Genomic DNA, 17,880 nt, shown 5'->3' with positions numbered 1-17,880 from the left:
GTACTGCGGATGATCATGTGAGCCTACTCCGTCAGCTGTATGGAAAAATAGAATTTGAGGGAGCGATTGGATGATCGGAGGTAGACCCTGAGACGTGCGGCATCAACCTAGATCGCGGGGCCTGATGAAGGCCTGTCTGGCCATTGATACCGCCGAATCTCTGGCGGGATGATTGAGGAACAATGCGAGTGTGGTGCTGATGCTGGTGCTGCTGATGCTGATGCGCTGCAGGCGCAGTGAATACTGTAGCAGAATAGTACGGAGTATGTACAGTACCAGATAAGTACCTACATACTTACCATCAATCTGCTGTACTGTACTGTACTGTACGGGAGCTACTACTAGGGCATTGGCAATAGACTGCGTTGGATAAGAGTCCGGAAGTAAGCGGTGAAGAGTCAAAATGAGGGGCTTGCAGGTCGCCGGCCGTCTTGGGTATCGCCAGGAGATTATTGAGGACTACAACTGCATAAACTAGTCATCTCTTGTCCGAGGCGGGCAAGGCAAGCTACTTGTCAACGGTCGGCCGATTTATTTTTTCTTCCCTTGCTGCTGTGTGTTTATTTTGACGCCAACAGTCTCCTCCATAGGTCAGCTGGGGTTGGTTTTGAGATTGGGCAGAAACCGGAACGTTGCTGCTGCTGCTGTTAATGTTGTTCCTCGAGTCATGCCGGGCGCAACCGTGTTCGAGAGGCCCTTGTTCGTCTTGCAGGCAGGGCAGAGTGGAAACATACGGTGAGCCGGCCAGCATTACCTGATCTGATACCAGTCCCCCTCCCCCCTCCCTCCACACGAGACGGGGTAGTTGGCAAGCAATCTTCCGGAAGTGTTCTACCGCTTTGACAGCTGGGCCAAGATCCTCTTTTCATGCAAGGTAGCTTGATTGCTACCGACAGATTGTCGTACTGGCGGGGCATTGGGCTGCCCCGCGGTACATGGCTGTGAGTGCGGTGTACAGAAGAGCGTCTGGTAGGAACCAGGGCTATTGGATGAGAACTGGAACATCAGCCCATCGAGGCAACACTAGCTACGGAGTGGTCTTGCTCTCCTGAATCTATGCGCTTGTCTTCCGCTTGCCTATCTGTTCGGTTGCTTGCCTCCTTGACTCAGCTCTTGTTGTTTACTTCTGCTTATCACCCTCTCTATCCTCGGTTGGTCGCAAAGTCCATCGAGTCTATTGAGGCAGGATCTGCCCCTCGTGCCTCCAAGCACAGCCTACGTACAGTACCTCCTTAACACCAAAGGAGTTGATAAGCCAGTCTTCTTTGCCTATCTGATATATTTACCCCTCGTACTAATCTCCGATTCGCTTCAGATACTGCAACGGCCCCCATCTCGTTGGTGGGGGGGAAGGAGAAACTGTCTCGGAATCGTCCATTGCTTTCTTACCCTTCTCTGCTGATACAACACAAATCCCGCGGGCGCTCTTAGCCGGTATACTTGCTTACGTCTCCTGATATCTTTCGTCATCTCTACCCAAGGGGCCTAAAAGCTATCGACGCGATGGTTGTGCCGTCGAGTTCCCTCAGCTGAAGTCAGCTTCAAAGAGCCAAGCCACCCGCAGTGGATCGGATTATAGGCGCATTTCGCGCCCCAGAATGTCGGGTCCGCCGTCGAGGATTTATGAGGCTAGATAAGTCATGACGCCCACAATTCTGCATCCACACGGCCATCTTCCGCTAGACAAGCAGGTCGGGTCCGCGGAATATTGTCCCTGCGGTAGGTGGGTGTATATGTATGTATGTATGTATGTATGTATGTATGTATGTATGTATGTATGTATGTATGTACAGCACTGTACATAGTACCTAATACATACCAAATGATCCTCTACTTTAATTCTTCGAAGTTCTTTCTGCCGAGTCCCACTTTGACTACGACTAGTTTAAGAACTTCACTTATTATGTACTTGGTTAATGGTTAATTACAAATTCTCTCCTCATTGGTGATGAAAGCATTTAGGCCAGACTGTGAAGTCACCCGAGGGTGTCAGTTCCCGTCTGCCTCATGTCGGTAACTGTCGGTGTATGCGCGGTAGTGTACAAGTGTGTGTGTAGTGTGTTTCAGGATGACTTGTTAGGTAAAAGCCCACCCCTCGCCTTGTATAGAGCCAAACGCCGTGCAAGGTATGGATCAATGAGCACATGTATCGAATCCTTCTAGAATTCGCTATGGAGGGCTAAGGGATGGGGATCCTCCCCAGGATGAGCGGTCTTTCGGTCATGCCACCGCCCTGGAGTTTTGACCAGGTACCGAATTCACCAAAAAGGTAAAGATGATCGGTTTGGTCGGTCGGTCGGGTCAAGTCCTGTGAGGACGGGTGTGGCGGGTCGAGTTAACCTTGTCTTGCTTCGATCTCCCTTCGGCAAGGTTGTTTCTTGGAATTTGGTCGTTGACGACACGAAATTTCCTATTAGTATTATAGGGAATGTGGTGATTTGCATTCTATAATATTAATATTCAGTAAGTGTGTTCACATCAGTGATTAGCGGGGACACAGAGAGGGCGATCTGCTTCTCAGCGATGCGGCTAGGCTAAGGACTGTACAGTGTAACGACAGTGCATGTGCACGCAAATCTTCAGAGTTGCTTATTTTTACGGCCGCGCATATCTATTCGCAAAAGAATTCCATACTCGGTTTTGGTACCACCGTGTCGAATTTGGGAGTGGTCTTCAACCGTACAGAGATCACCTTTGCTTCAGTTGCAATCGACACTGTTCCGGAGTACGGACTTTTCTCGATCGAAACAAAGAAAAGTGGGAGGGAGGAAGAAAAAGGCCTCCAACGGATACTTAGCGGCGGGGAAAAGGTTTGACCATGAAAGAGGCAAGAACTGGCCCACATGCCTGTACTGCGTGATAGTCTCCCAGTATGGACTGCTAAGTACAGTGCTATTCGCTCTGGAGTAGGTCAGTAATTTGAGCAAACTGGTCAAATCGCGAATCAAATCTGTCAGATTGAGTACACATTGACACGGCACAGCAATGTTCTACTATCTCCAAGTATAAGAAGTACCGGAAGCCGCCGTACCTTGTCCAGAACCATGGGTATCTCAACAATGGAACCGGCTTGTCTTCCCCGGGCCAATGAGTACAACCAAGCACACCCAGATGGCAACTTTATGGATACCTAGGGACTAGTCATGTCCAGTTGAATGTGAAACGTGAGATTTTGGCTGGAGCCAACATGAAAAAGATAAAAGAGAAAAAAGAAGAAGAAAAGAAAGTTCTCTAATATCGCGCGTCCTGGTTACTGCACACGGTAAAGCTAGTTTATCCTGTGTGATTTGCGTGACCTCATTCGTTGTGTCACCAATTTGCATGTACACATGCTCATCCACATTTTACCGCCAACACGGCAGGGAGTTTTCCTCGCCCATTGCATGGCGCTAGGGAGAAAAAAAGTACGGCCGAATCGTACTTTGCTAACTGAGCACTGCTGTATGCCTGTGAGTGCCCTCCGTAGCTTTGCAAAGTAATGTACCAGTACTCGTAGTTATTAGTCAAGCCACAATATCTTAGATATCTTTTGGAATGCAACACGGTGGGCATAGAGAGGGGCTGGTCAAAACTGATCCGAATTTGAACGCCCGCGCATATCAATAATCAAAAGGAGATGGTGATTTGTTGATTTAGTTTGTGGGTCGGGCTACCTGATGAGATGTAAACAAACAGCATAATATAAGTATATCTTCACTTTGAACCCATCGTGTGACTTACACCCTCTCCCAATCTCCCACGTGCGCTAATGAGGCTGTCGCCGTGGCGGAAGAGATACTAGTAGGTACTGGTTGACTCGGCGGCCTCTTCTACCCAAACTGAATTGAAGACAGTCGGCAGTGAGCATCCATGCATACCTCGTATACCGACGACCATATCAGAACGAGGGTCGTACTCAATTTCGCTTTTTTCCTTCGTTGTACTTCTTTGGTTATGGTCAATAAAAGAATTTTCGGCCCGAAAGAAATCAAATTACGTTGGAGACCATCCAATGCCGATGTCAGCGTAGGACGGGCTCCGAAACATGTGTTCTACTGTCGAGATCATTTTGAACCGTCTGGCTGAGACCTTCAGGTCCCCACGTCATGTACGATAACTTACTCCGTAGCCTAGGTAAGCCACATTGGTAGGTAGGTCATACGTCAGGATTTCCCTGAATTGGGCACTGCTGTAGATAGCGAATCCATCAGCATCTGCACCTGCGCGAAGCCACAGTCACAATTGCAAAAGAACCCCTCAGGTGGCGAAGCCAACTGATGGTGGGAGGATGGATCTCAAAGAGAAATGAAGGAGAAAATACTGGAATGGGACTTTCTTACTCCAACGGAAGTTGGGATCCGGTGCCGCGGCGACGGGTAACGATCGAGGATGGATGGGTCTGTTCTCCAGTTCCTAAAAGAACATTAATCACTTCTTGAGTCATTTGTGATTGATGATTGATCGACTTTTAGCCTTTTTTTTCCTCGCCTCCTTTTTCTTTTTTTCCCTTCATTTTTTAAACCCTGTTTCCAGACATTAGACTTTTCTTTTTTTGCTGCGCACACTAATAACTTATTAGCCCCATCTTAGAACCATTTCTAGCCGGCCCGGGGGGAAGACGGAGAGGAAAGGGTTGCGTCTGCTTTCGACATCGATCATGTGAGCTGTGAGCTGCAGGGGAAGCAAATCCTCCCCCTTCCGACGGTATCAGGAACGCGACCCCATTCGCCCAATTCCCTTTTGTTTGGCTGGTGCCTCCACTGCGGAGCCTCAGGCCTGGTCGAACGGTGGCTGTTCATCCAAGGAAGGCGGTAAAACTGGTCCGGGGACATGGATGAGATGTATCATCATTGTTATCGGAGGAGAGGGGAAAGAGAGGGGTTTAAACAAGCTAACCTACTTTGTGCCGTGACTACTCACATAGGTTCATTATTCGTATGGGAGTACTGTACATATACTTGAGAAAAAGTGGTCGCGAGGATCGCGTACCCACTCATTCTCAACGTGGGCGTCCCCACCCTACATCAGAACATCAATCGAATGCATGGTAGTCTCCCTGACGAGGTTGTTAGTGTCGCTAGGGATTCAGCACTTTCATGGTTCCTCCATAGTCCTTGCTGGGATTCGTAACACAGAAAGCGTACTTTGTGTGCACTGTCAGGCCATCCACACCGATTGACTCTCGCGCCATGGAGAACAAAGAAAACAACTGGTATATTGCGTGACGACCGTACTACTGCCGCATCATTATAGACTATAGACCAATGGCATTGTCATGTAGGTTGCTCTGTGTGAACGTCCGCCCATCATCCACCATCTCTATCTAGGCGATGGACCAGTGTCGCGTCTAGATTCGCTGTTGATCGGTTACTTGCCTCCAGATCATGACAGTACAGTCCGTACATTTGAATTGCTGCGCTTATGGCGGAGGGATTCTTGATTCGACTGCTGTCGCGGTTCGGCTCCTTCACTCTTAGCTTGCTCAGCCCTTTCCAGGTACCGCAAGTGACTACGGAGTACCTGCCTAAGGTACTGTACTATCTAACCTACCGTAACTTTACCTTAGAACTCATACTAGTAGTGGAGGGTAGCATGTGGACATTCCCTCCGAACCATGAGCCCGAGAAACTGGGCTACTCTATGAACTGCATACATGCAGACAAAGCTGCATGTACGCGTTCCGTACGCCATGCTCGATTGTTTCATCGTTCGCCTTATGTGGAGGCCACCGTCTATCTATCGACCCACCACGGCCATCTACTCCTACAAGCACCTGCTGCTGTTTCAATGTCTGACATCTTTGGGATTCAGGCATCGGGTTGCACAACTTTCTCGTCGCCCACGACACTCCCATAGCCGATCTCACCTGACTACTGTCGCGTAGCAGGCTTAGTGGTATTGGTGGTGGTGGGACAGGTCCACGGGTGTCGCTGCTCGACCGGATACTTTCAAACTATGCTCGTCCTTGGGACCTTTTACCTAACTTGGTAATCGTCTCTCGTTGTAGGCAGGCTCATGAATAACCCGTGACCGCGATATGCGACCGCAGACTCTCAGGACAACCAGAGTCATCGTGCGTATCTTTGGCATTGCTACAGCGAGGCGGTCTCCGACACCTATTGGGTGTTTGACCACTTGCCTTGGAAGGGCGTATACTCACTCAAGTCATGTGATGTCACGTGCTGTGCTCTAAATGAGCTTCCTGTCGGGAGCTGGAGTTATGCTATCATAGCCAAGCGTCCTACTACCGGCCTAGCCAGCAATGAGATGTCAATTGTCACTGTTGAGTCCCGAGATCTTCCCATTTCTGCCACGGCGCATTGTCTTGATGCATCGGTGAGATGGTATCAAGAACCGAATAAAACAATATCTGCGTTGGCTTCTTGATCGACTTTGATCGAGAATTTGTGAGCAGATCTCCATCTTCTAGACAAAGAAACAAAAGCCTTGATTTTGCGAGTCGTCGTAATACATGCAGGTTCGATGTAGATGCAACCGCCTCCGTTGACGATCTACCTGACCCCCCTTGGCCATGACAGGGTTGACATTCCCCAGTATCGATACATGCACGGGTTACTCTACCATCCGAGAGCCTAGGCTCTAGAGTTCGATGGTACCAAAATAGACAACCCCACTCATCTTTGGACTGGAAAGGGTCGATCAGATACATATCGCAGATACGTCAAATGAGATGGTGATAACTATAGGATGCTAAGTTACTAGTCATCATTGATCGCTGAGTCAGTGAAAAGAACAGCCTTTTTTTTCATAATACTACCGTATGTATGACCTAGGGATCACCTGCAGCTAGATTGGAGCCGACAAGCCACTTATGCTCAAATTGGATAGACAGAGGAGCCGATCGTTCGGGGCACAGCATGGGCAAAAGTACCTGGTGAACAATTCTTCGGAAAGTACCAATCTACTTTCGGCTAGGCAGATACCTTGCCAGGGAAGTCTGACCTGGACCTGAAAGTGAGGGCTCGATCAACTTGTAATTGACAAGCCAGGCTAACATTGAAAGAAAAGACCAGACTATGGTGACTGTTTACTCCCAATTTATGACTCTACATAGACAGACTGGGTGTCACTCGTCTTTGTGCATCAGCTGTTTACAGGCATTGGCGGATAACTTTCCCACCCCCTACGCAAGTGGTTGAAAAACTGAAACGCTGGCTCAAGGCTGGTCATCATGACATCTTGAACAATTTGACACCCTCATTGCTTAGCGGGGTTCATGATAGGTCCATGAAGAGACGGATGGTCCTGGACAACTTGTGGCGGGAGACCCGCGGATTCATCCCCTCCCCTCCCACTTCCATCCCTGTCTAAACATCCGAATTACTCTGTGAATCCTTCTGGTCTTCCCTCCCTATCACTCACTTCCCCCCACCCCACATGACTGACTCTCTTTGCTGCCCGCATAGAGGTTTCTTTCTTATCTGCCCAGTGCTGCAGTTTTGTCTCTTTGTCCCGCCGGTCTACGTTGTCTATTGGCCCAAGTCAAATATGACACGTCCAAAGCTGCGACCCACTTGTCAAGCCCACAATGTTATTGTCGCTTCTTTGCCACTCTGGGGAACAGTCCAGATTCCAGGAAAAAGACGAGGAGCTGCCTTCACTTGAACTCACCAACCAATCTGAGAATCTCATAGATCCTGACCCTTTGTGCAGCATACATGTGGCTTGGTTGCTATGGTGCTGGGGAGCGAGTCTGTCGCAGGGCTATATTGTTCGAAATCAATCCTTCGAAAGGGATTAATCAGAGCGCGAGTCGCGCGCGCGCATTCTTGCGTCCTTGGTGAGTAGAGATTGTGTCACTCAGCATAAGCGTCTCGGACTTGCTTGTCAGTTCCAGTGCTGTCAGCTTACCGGTCACGGTCATGCGTCAAGATGGCAATGAAGCAAGAATTGAGACACTTCCTTTGTTGCTCGTCAACAGCAACGTAGGGCTTGCTGCCATGCATTTCGTATGTTTACCCCCTATGCCTCTATTTGCAGACCCAATTCCATTTGCCGGGATCATAACCCGTTACTAACTTGTGCGTCTTTGCGCCACAGGTTTTTCGACTTGCGTGTTCAACAACTTCGGTAGCTCTCTCACTCAGGTTCTCGGGTCCCAACTGGTGGACTTGGAATGCTCTATGAGGTCTGCGGGAAGACTCACTTGCCATTTATTGATGGCGTCGCTGCAATGATAATCGGCTTTCTCCTTTCTTTCCTGAACACTAAGTTGGAGCCATGCATACTATCACCGGTTGGCCGATGCTTGGATAAGGGAGGGGTTGCTGGCTGGCTATCATGGCTACTTCTACGACCACGGCTTGACTCCGGGTCCTTCAGCATGTGGCTGCCTCAATGCCGTCTCGAGACGGTGTGCAGACGAGACATGCCGTCCTGCATAGTCTACCTCGATGCTGCCCGCGAAGGCAACTTCTCCCAGCCTAGTGACCCAACGAGTTTTCAAAGCCCACCCCCTGCCTTAAGCCTGGTGTTGGAATTTAAGCGTAGAGAAAAAATGCCAGGAGAGATGCGAGCGCATTTTTAGGTGAGAGTCCTGCAATTGTAGATGAGAGGCTTGGCTATTTGAGCCTATATGTCTTCACCTTTCGCAGCAGTACCCTGTATGTACACAGGATTGCTTACCTTTTTCCAAGTCACGGTTTGTGGAAATCTGGATCGGCGTTCTGCAACAATCTCATCTTCTTGAGTAATGGCCTGAAGAGACTTGCTTGGGTATACTCAGGTGATGCTTTTGGCTTTTTCACTGCCCGTTGACAAGTTTGAAGATTCGTGGGCATTGTCTGTGTCGTGCATATCCCAGGCACTCGTCCACTCCCATATATATCTATTATTGCAGCGTGAGCATCGTGCACATGCTGACGGGTGCCCATAAGCCTGTATGCTGCAAGATGCACTTGTATTCCGTGTATAAGCTCAGATATCAGTTTGAATCAACGTCTGAGGATGACAATCCAATCGTACTGGTGAGTTGTCTGGCTGCTCTACAAACGAGGAGCACACCCGCGCAAACCATTGGAAGCGGAGAAAAGCTCCAAATACGGAGATATCTTATCATCATGTGCCGATAACGTCACATGATCGTCAGTTTTCCTCGCCTACGACACTGAAGTCATACGCATCGACCATTGCCGATCTCCAAGCACGCATCACAAATCTGCAACTGGATTCATAGCTCTCCCAAGCAAAGGAGAAGATGAATTGCAACTGATCGTACAATCTCTTCAGCCACAAGTGTGAAGTGTTTGTCTGACAATGAACAACATCCGCTAGTATTTTCGAACGCTCATCATGGCCGCTCAACGAACATGCATCCTACGCTCATTTCCACTTTCAGGCGCTCAGCGGTCGGCCCGACTACATCAAGCCCCCATCGCATTAGCTCGCGTGCTGAGGCATTGCCAACGTCACAATAGCACCAACCCTGATTCACAAGGACCCATAAGCCAAGCCATTGTGCCCGACCAACAACCTCTCGAAACCTCCCATCTCAATCCTCTACCGGACGATTACTCTCGGTTTATATTCCAAGATAAGTGTCGCTCGACGATATGGTCAGGCTCAGGCGGAGATGGGTGCGTCTCGTTTCTTCGCGAAAAGTATGTCGAGGAAGGCCCACCGAACGGTGGCGACGGCGGCAGCGGTGGAAGCATCTACATCCAGGCCGTTGAAGGCCTGACCAGCTTACACAAGCTCGCCCGGAGAGGTGTCATCAAGGCGGGACGAGGCAAAAACGGACAGGGAAAGAGCAAGGGCGGCAAGCGCGGCGAAGATGTACTCCTCCAGGTTCCTGTTGGTACCGTCGTACGCGAAGTCGATCGGTACGACCCGGTCGCGGAGGAGGAACTACGTCAGCGACACGAACGCATGAAGGGCTCTGAAGAAGCGGAGGAGATGGAAGAGCAGGAGTTCGGCATAACATCGATTCGCCGCGATCGTTGGGTTTTGTACCCCGGAGCCAATCCGTCCGATTATTTGACTACGGTATTTCCGAAAAGTCCGCCGCGGCGGCAGCACATCGCGTCCTTGGAGCCCAAACAGCCCATCAGTCTTGATCTCTCACATCATATGGATAAACCGATGTTGCTTTCGGCGGGTGGTGTGGGTGGGATGGGCAACCCGCACTTCGCGCACCGCGCAATGAGCCGACCGAAGTTCGCGTCCAGAGGGGAAGGTGGCAAGCGTCTGGAGCTTGAATTCGAACTCAAGCTTCTTGCGGATGTTGGACTGGTGGGGAAGCCTAATGCTGGAAAGAGCACTTTGTTACGCTCATTGACCAACAGTCGCACACGAGTCGGGAATTGGGAGTTTACGACGCTTGAACCAAATATCGGTACGGTTGTCATAGATAATCACAAGGGAAGACCTCTGGTCGAATTAGAAGGCCGGAAGCCGCGGACGAACTTTACGATTGCCGATATACCGGGTCTGGTCGAAGGTGCTCACCTTGATCGCGGCTTAGGATTGGGTTTCCTGCGACATATCGAACGAGCTGGTATCCTTGCATTCGTCGTCGACCTTAGTGCCGGTGATCCCATTCAAGGTCTCAAGAATTTATGGCTTGAGCTTGGTGAATATCAACGGATGCGTGAAGCAGAACATGCTTTGAAACTCGAGGAACTTGCATGGCCTGCACCAGTAGACGAGCTACCGGATTTCTTTTCGTCGGAGGAAGCGCCAGAACCTACTTTCGTGGTCCCCGACACTAGTTCCACCAGTCCCAAGCAAGACCTCAATCCCCTCCCGGAGCTTAAGATGCCACCGATCCATACCAAGCCTTGGTTTGTCGTGGCCACAAAGGCCGACCTCCCAGAGACTCAGGAGCAGTTTCAAGCGCTGCGGAACTATCTTGCCGCCGTGGAAAAGGGCGAAGCTGATCACCCGGGTGGACTGCAAGAAGGGTGGAAAGAAAGAGTCTGCGCTGTTCCCGTGAGCGCCATCAAGGGTGAAGGAGTTGCCCGCATTCCCCGACTAGTGATGGAACTGCTCGGTTGATTATGTGACTGGCAGAAGCTCATATGGACGTCTGTGCAGATAGTATGTAGAGTACAGCACGCTACCTGGCCGGACGCATGTATGTAAATATAGAATAAGTAAATGAAAACCTCATGCTATGCCAATTGTTTTCCTTGCTTGCAACTACACTATTTCTGCTAAATATTGTGCTTTTCTCCCGAACATTCATCATATATCTTGCTTCCAGTGCAGTCTACTTCGAGGTCGAAGACCGCCGTCTTCTGCACAGAAATGTTGTGTTGAGTGTCCCCGCATGACGTCGGGCGGCCCGTCAAGGAGAAAAAAAGGAAGTCGCGGGAACGGGTTCAACATCGCGGCGGCGCTGGGCCACCGCCAAAAGAAACCTTGGATACAAACCAAAAAAACCTCCTCCACCTTTGGCCAGTAACATCTCTAATCCTTCGCCTTGATCGCACTATATTCATCAAAAGAGATAGGGATATCTCGGATGCCATGAATACCTCACTTCCAAAAGTCATCCTCCACGCAATCACGTCCATCCGGAGAGTTAACGAGGACGATCCCATTGTGAGATGCCGCGCAGGTCGTTCAAAGGACCTCTCCAAAGTATTGCTACACGATCCCGAAGGTGCAATCAAGGAAGCAGACTCCCACCTACGCGTCTTTCCCTTCAAAGATGTTGACGTGTGCTGGCGTCGGCTATACACGGATGCCAGCATCCTGAAGGCCTGCCTCAATGTCTGCACCAATCTCGTATTTCCTGCCGCGGCCCACTTGGACGAGTCTTATTACTACCGCCTACTCTATAAACTTAGGAACCATGCAGGTGATGAGGACATTCGCATTGATTCCAAAGCTCCGTGGCTTACGCCCACTATACACTTGCTCGACCGAGCATTGATCATGACTGGCGCGCCCTTGCGCGAGAATCTTATCGAGACCCTGATCAATGCTCTCCAAGCATCCACTAGATCCGCACTGCAGCATGCAGCACCTAAACAACCAGAGCGCAATCCTCTCTTCTCCCCGGATGCAGCACCAGAACCCCAAATAAAACATCCCATTCCTCGCGTCTCGGCTCTGTCGTTTGAGCAGTTCAGAGCGCATATCTACAAATCTCGAACTCCCATGGTAATCACTGATGCCGTGGAACACTGGCCGGCCCTAACGACCCGGCCGTGGTCTTCCCGTGCTTACTGGGATGATCGCACGTTCAATGGTCGAAGGCTCGTGCCCGTGGAGATTGGTAGAGCCTACACGGATGACGACTGGGGCCAGCAGATTATCCCCTTTAGCGAATTCGTCGACGATTACCTGGATCGGGACCGGAATCAGGATGGCCCCACCGGTTATCTGGCACAGCATGACCTGCTGACCCAAATTCCAGCTCTGCGAAACGATATCTGTATCCCTGATTACTGCTATGTCAATCCCCCGGGGCCGGAGCCAGGTACACCCGTGTATCTCAAGAAGCGGCTGGAAGCGGAGGAATCCAGGAAGAGAAAGGCTGAGCAGGGAGCAACTATCACGAACACAGACATTTATGCTTCGGAGCAGGTGGATGCCAGCGCTTTGGAGACCGAATCCGCAAGCGATAACTCTGTGAACGATGATTCAAGTGGTCCCTACATCAATACCTGGATCGGTCCGTCGTGGACCATTTCACCCTTGCACCATGATCCATATCATAACATCTTTGTTCAAGTAGTGGGCGCAAAGTACGTTCGACTCTACTCGCCTCATACGCCCGCCTCGCAGATCTATCCTAAGGGAAAGGAGGCTGTGAATCGATCATCGGACGAGATCTCCAATGAAGGCGATAGGCAAGCAGACATCCAACTTCAAAGGGAATTAGTTGCATCCATCAACGGAGAAGACCCTTCGTCACCAGAGATGACCGCGAGGGAAGATGAGCAGTCTCAAGCGATTGACATGTCGAATACCTCGCAGGTGGATCTGGCAGCCATTGAAATGTCCCCGGCCGAGGCTGAACAGTGGGAGGACCTATGGCCGGGATTCCTGCAGGCAGAGTACGTCGAGACTATCATCAAGGAGGGCGAGTGCCTGTATATACCTGTGGGCTGGTGGCATTATGTTCGTAGCTTACACGGAGGTATCAGCGTTAGTTTTTGGTGGGAATAGTCAATTGCCCCCTATGCTTAGATCGGTAGCAAAAGGCAAATACAAATTAGATCAAGCCCACTAAAGGATCATGATGTAGCAGGCGGAGATACCCTAGACCTGATAGCTTCCAGAATATCCCTCTGGTGTTCGCCGAAGTCGACCGTCATGAGTCTCATCCAGGAGCAACAGCGGATGATGGTTTCCATCGAGAGTGGGAGGATATAGGATATAAGGCGCAATGCGACCAATGCGACCCAAAAGAGTCAAAATAGGTCGGCATACAAAGGAATACTACCTAGTGAGATGGATGGATAGATAGGTAGATCGATAGATAAGTAGATAGTGGGGTGGTCAGCAAAGTTCGGTGTCAGTGTGGAGCAAAGGTGAGGCCAAGTCAGGATACCAAATTGGGCAGCAAATGATGAAGCCGGTTTCAATGAGTTGGCGGTGGTAAAATGGAGTAACTACTAGAAGTAAGCCAACCTTAATAAGTCCCCGACTAAGGAAGGTAGGTAACGCTAGTTAGGGTGTGAATGTTTGTTTGACTTTGCCCAGGGCACCCAGACTTCTCCAGGTACTAACTACTATCACTACCACTACTACTACCCCGGAGTCCCTTTGGCCAGGTCCAGGTCCAAGCGTTTGACTCCCATTCTTTCCAGTTTCTCTGTCTCTCTTCCGATTGCATGCACTACATCGATTTCACTGATAAGTTATACCTCACTTAACAACAAGTCCAACGTATGACTCCAAAACTGAAACGAGCTGAGGTCGAACTGCTTTCCGTCCAATCCCTCCAATACTGTCTCGTCTCGTGCTTTCTTCCTCGCGTGCCTTGCTTGAGGTTTCTTTCTTTTCTTTCTTTCTTCCTTTCTTCCTTCCTCCGTTCTTCTTATTCTTCGAGATACTTCACTGTTCACCTGTGCTATATTGACGATAGCTGTGTCTAGCTCTGTCGGTGCATTCGTTCTTTCCTTGCTAACCAAAATAGCCACCTCGAATGTTCGGTCGTTGTGGAGCCAGAAGTGGATGATCGTACTGTATTGTTGCTCCGGGAGATCATGTTCGCTCGGAACGCTTTATCGCGGCGCGCTGTCCGATAGGGAAAAAAAGTTCTTGTTGAATTCATTGAATCGCCTATCAAGGAGGTTGCCCCCCCAGCCTTGGACTAGAGACGCAGGAGGTAAGTAGTTATCTCTTGTACTGCTACATATATTGGAATATTTTCCAAAGGTTGGGCTAATCCTGCATGGCACTAACTAGGGCCTCTAAGGCTAACCAGCGACGAATTGATTGCTTTGTTTTTGTCCCCTTTCCCCTCAGCAACCTCCGAGCCGATAGAACTCGACTTCGATCCCTCGTTTGCAAACTTTCGCCAAATCGCCTCACTCTCCCCTCTCCTTCTATATATCTCTAGTCGGTTCTTTGCCGCTCGTTTACTTGGAGGACCATTCGAAATCTAGCCCTTTGCTCGCCGCGAGAGGTCATGTGTACAGCACGGTCAAACCTTGGCGTGATTCTAGTGGCACACAGTCCTTCGGCGAGAAGCAAACAATTGCAGGCCCGGCCGTCCTCTCAAGATGGTTAAGGCAGACGTGCGGAGAGACTACTACGCGGACTTGGGTCTCACTCCCAGTGCAGAGACGGAGGATATCAAGAGGCAATTTCGAAAATTAGGTGAGAATAAGGCCTTGTTGTCAACCTGGCTAGGAGTGCTGTATTAACCCTTGACAGCTTTGAAGTACCATCCCGATAGGAATCCTGGCCGCGAGGTGGATTTTATCGCCAAGTTCCAGGCCATCCAAGCGGCTCATGAGATCCTCATTGACCCCCAACAACGATTGCGGTATGACACGGACCGACTGCGCGCTGGGTACGGCAAATTTTATGGCCCCGCTAAGAGCACTACGCCTCGAAAGACGACTCCCACTCCTCAAGCCTCCACATATTCTTCAAAACCTGCATCTACGAAGCCACATTCTACGACACGTCCACAGTCCTTCCATGCGGCGCCCTCGAGCGGCGCCCAACGTTATGCCAGCTATGCACGCGCGGCGCCGAAACAGCCATGGGAGAAGGCGCATGATGAGGGACAGACAAGGGCGGACGCATATCGAGGCTTTCAGGATATGAAGGGAAACGGCATGCCGGGCGGATGGTCATCATTTGACCCCCGTACCGGACGCGCGGGATACAACGGAGCCACGCCTAGACCCACCAAGGCAAATGCGCAGTCGGCAAGGCCCAAGTCCGCTTTCGAGTACTTCAGGACATCCAATAAGTCGGAGAGCCCAGAGGCTTCACGGGCCCAAACCAAAAAGAAGAAGCAGGGGTTCGCTCCGCACGCCGCGGGCGGCGATGAGCCTATGGCCACACACACTTCCTCATACACAAGTCGAAACGAGCGCCCACAGACCTCGAATACGTACTTTGGAGCTGCGCCGTCACCGACGGCGAAGAAGACCGCCACTAACCGGACAGATACGCCTGAATTCGAACGAATGAGAAGTAGGTATGCTAGCACTGGAGGAGAGAGAACATTCTTCGACAGCGCCAACCTTGGGCGCTCTGCGAGCACGCGGGATTCTACTGAAAGTCCCAAACCTCGCTCCCGGACCAACCCACCCAGCCCGTCTCCTCCCGAAGGTGGACGTTATCGTAGCGCTAGCCCGAAATTCAAGGCAGATAAGAACACAAACTATTCGTTCACGAGTAGTTCTAGTGATCTTGACGAGGACGACGATGAAGAGTTTCTGGCACGGAAGCCTAAGGCGGTCCCCAAAAGCCGGCTCCACCCTCACAAGAAGTTCACTGCTTTTCATACAGAGCAGACCCCGGAGACCAGGTCCGGTGAGTCTCGCCTCTTCCCTAGAACTGTGCTGGAGTGATTTGTTAAATAGCAGAGGGATGTCTTCTATGGCATTCGTGAGTGCTAACGAGACACGTGAGCAGGGTCGACTGCGAACGATACCACATCAGCAAACAATCCCTTCGATACGCCTAATATCTTTGGCTTTCACAGCCCACTGAACTCGTATGTGTCACACTTGAGTGACCCTTGGATCTCTGAACTGACGACTTTTGGCGCATAGACAACAAGAATCCGAGCAGAATGGCGTCCCGCCAAACAGAAGCTTCAAGAGTAGTAGTCATAAGCAGCTGCGAAACACATTCTTTGCCGAGAACTGGAATGGAGCTGCTTTCTTCGATGGTGCTGCTCAAAATCTGGATGGACGAGGACGAGCAGCGACTCGAGATGACACCGAAAGGAAGGGACACTCTGCCGATGCGCCCGATCATGAGGGACCCATCCCCGAACCAGAGCCTCAGCCGACTTCCTTCGCCCAGTTTGGGTTCCCTGCTGATCAATGGACGGAGATGTTCAAGAACATGTCATTCGAGCCGAAGAATGGAGGGGCTCAGCAGACACAGACGGCCTCTGCCCAGCGACAGAGAAGTCCCCGCAAGCAAAAGACGGCGACCAAGACGCGGCCTACTCCTAAGCCAGCTACTGTTACGGCAGAAGCTGACGAGATAGCAACAACTCTGAACGGGGATACCACCCCGGAAACAGCCAAAGCGGGGGGCGTAGAAGCAATGGATCTTGATGACACGCCACCTCCCACGACCACGGAAAGATCGGATGAGACGAAGAAAACCAACAAAACAATACCAATGGTCAAGCCAGTTTCAAATGAAGAGCAGAAGGACGAGAACGCCAAGAACTTTAACCTAGAGGACTTGAGCAAGACGGTTCCTCTCACACAAACCACAAACGGTGGCATCGAAGACCTTCAGGACATCCATGTTACTTTGCCGTTCGAATCCCGTGCCAATTTCCCCAAGACAACGGTGCGCAACGCCCGTCCTCGCGACTTGGACCTGCCTCGACCGCCAAAACGGCCGACTATGCCTGAACTGATCCCTCTCAGTGCGGGCTCCGCACAGATGGGCTTATCTCGCGCAGCGTGGGAGCGTTACACCGCAGAGATGGCGGTATACACGTCTGAATGGAACGCCTTTAATCGTCGCATGTTACAGCATTTTAATGCACGCCAGGAGGCCACCGAGACGGGGATGGCTCCAAATTGGATCGGTGCTATTGGGGATGCGGCCAAGGTCAAGCTAGACCCAGAGGACGGACTAGACGGAGCAAACAGTGACACCATGGTGGCAGGCAGCGCAAAGGGAGGATACAATGCGTACAAGCTCGCATTGGATCAGGATCTTAGGGTCTGGAAACACTGGGAGGTAGCGCGGGAATTGCACTACGACTGCATCTCCAAGCTCGGAGACTTGCGCGATTGGGTCATTTCGGGGGGCAAGATGCTATAGAGATCAACGGGCAGAGTATGACTTATGAGGTATTGGGCCACATTTCAGCATCACTCTCAGCGACCGTCGCACGCATGCATGCATTGGACTAGGGCGTTGGCGTTATAGTGATTGTTAGTTACTTGATGATATCCCGTGTATCATATTCTACCAATGCCATGGATATATCCTGGGAAGCGTATTTGGATTGCAACCTTCGACTCTAACTCTAGCTCTTGGTGATCCGTTTCATGTTATTCTGAGATTGTTTTTGGATTATTTTCGTCTCCTGCTGGTAATCACCCATTCACGATTCGTGATCTGCAGAGGCCCTACTTGCCAGCCCCGAGCCCCAAGCCCTAACTCTATCCCGATACCGGTCGGAAGTCCCCGACCAGCCAGAGGGAAAGGATGAGAGCACTGGGCTCCCGAGCAGCAAATAATACCGCATACGGCGGGGTCTCC

The 17,880-nt window shown here is 50.8% G+C and overlaps 3 protein-coding genes across 3 annotated transcripts; all 3 read left to right on the top strand.

Annotated features, from left to right (window-relative positions):
- Positions 1 to 7,815: 7,815 nt before the first annotated feature.
- Positions 7,816 to 8,582, top strand: BO95DRAFT_104006 (uncharacterized protein). Its single transcript, XM_025580333.1, has 2 exons — positions 7,816 to 7,949; positions 8,041 to 8,582. Exon 2 carries the CDS (start codon positions 8,117 to 8,119, stop codon positions 8,525 to 8,527), a length of 411 nt encoding a protein of 136 aa, XP_025443093.1. The 5' UTR covers positions 7,816 to 7,949; positions 8,041 to 8,116; the 3' UTR covers positions 8,528 to 8,582.
- A 568-nt stretch (positions 8,583 to 9,150) lies between these two features.
- BO95DRAFT_472988 (putative JmjC domain protein) lies at positions 9,151 to 13,156 on the top strand. The gene is made up of 5 exons (XM_025589694.1): positions 9,151 to 9,406; positions 9,452 to 10,638; positions 10,726 to 10,945; positions 11,357 to 11,759; positions 11,793 to 13,156. The coding sequence occupies exons 1-5, from the start codon at positions 9,292 to 9,294 to the stop codon at positions 13,117 to 13,119; spliced, it is 3,252 nt and encodes a 1,083-aa protein (XP_025443092.1). The 5' UTR covers positions 9,151 to 9,291; the 3' UTR covers positions 13,120 to 13,156.
- Positions 13,157 to 14,681: 1,525 nt separating this feature from the next.
- BO95DRAFT_361097 (DnaJ domain protein) lies at positions 14,682 to 17,436 on the top strand (the record flags this gene model as incomplete). The annotated part of the gene is made up of 4 exons (XM_025582503.1): positions 14,682 to 14,778; positions 14,836 to 15,951; positions 16,054 to 16,135; positions 16,194 to 17,436. The coding sequence occupies 4 exons, from the start codon at positions 14,682 to 14,684 to the stop codon at positions 17,434 to 17,436; spliced, it is 2,538 nt and encodes an 845-aa protein (XP_025443091.1).
- Positions 17,437 to 17,880: the final 444 nt, after the last annotated feature.

The sequence above is a fragment of the Aspergillus brunneoviolaceus genome, assembly GCF_003184695.1.
Source record: "Aspergillus brunneoviolaceus CBS 621.78 unplaced genomic scaffold BO95scaffold_27, whole genome shotgun sequence".
Classification (NCBI taxonomy): domain Eukaryota; kingdom Fungi; phylum Ascomycota; class Eurotiomycetes; order Eurotiales; family Aspergillaceae; genus Aspergillus; species Aspergillus brunneoviolaceus.
Note: the sequence above shows the minus strand (reverse complement) of the source record. Positions and strands in the feature narration are given on the sequence as shown.

Bases quoted from the DNA above. Each gene is read 5' to 3' on its own strand.
- BO95DRAFT_104006 (XM_025580333.1), top strand. From the start codon at position 8,117: ATGCTCTATGAGGTCTGCGGGAAGACTCACTTGCCATTTATTGATGGC.
- BO95DRAFT_472988 (XM_025589694.1), top strand. From the start codon at position 9,292: ATGGCCGCTCAACGAACATGCATCCTACGCTCATTTCCACTTTCAGGC. The intron at 10,639-10,725 runs GTAGACGAGCTA...ACCAGTCCCAAG, and splicing joins AACTTGCATGGCCTGCACCA to CAAGACCTCAATCCCCTCCC. The intron at 11,760-11,792 runs GTCTTATTACTA...CTATAAACTTAG, and splicing joins GCCGCGGCCCACTTGGACGA to GAACCATGCAGGTGATGAGG.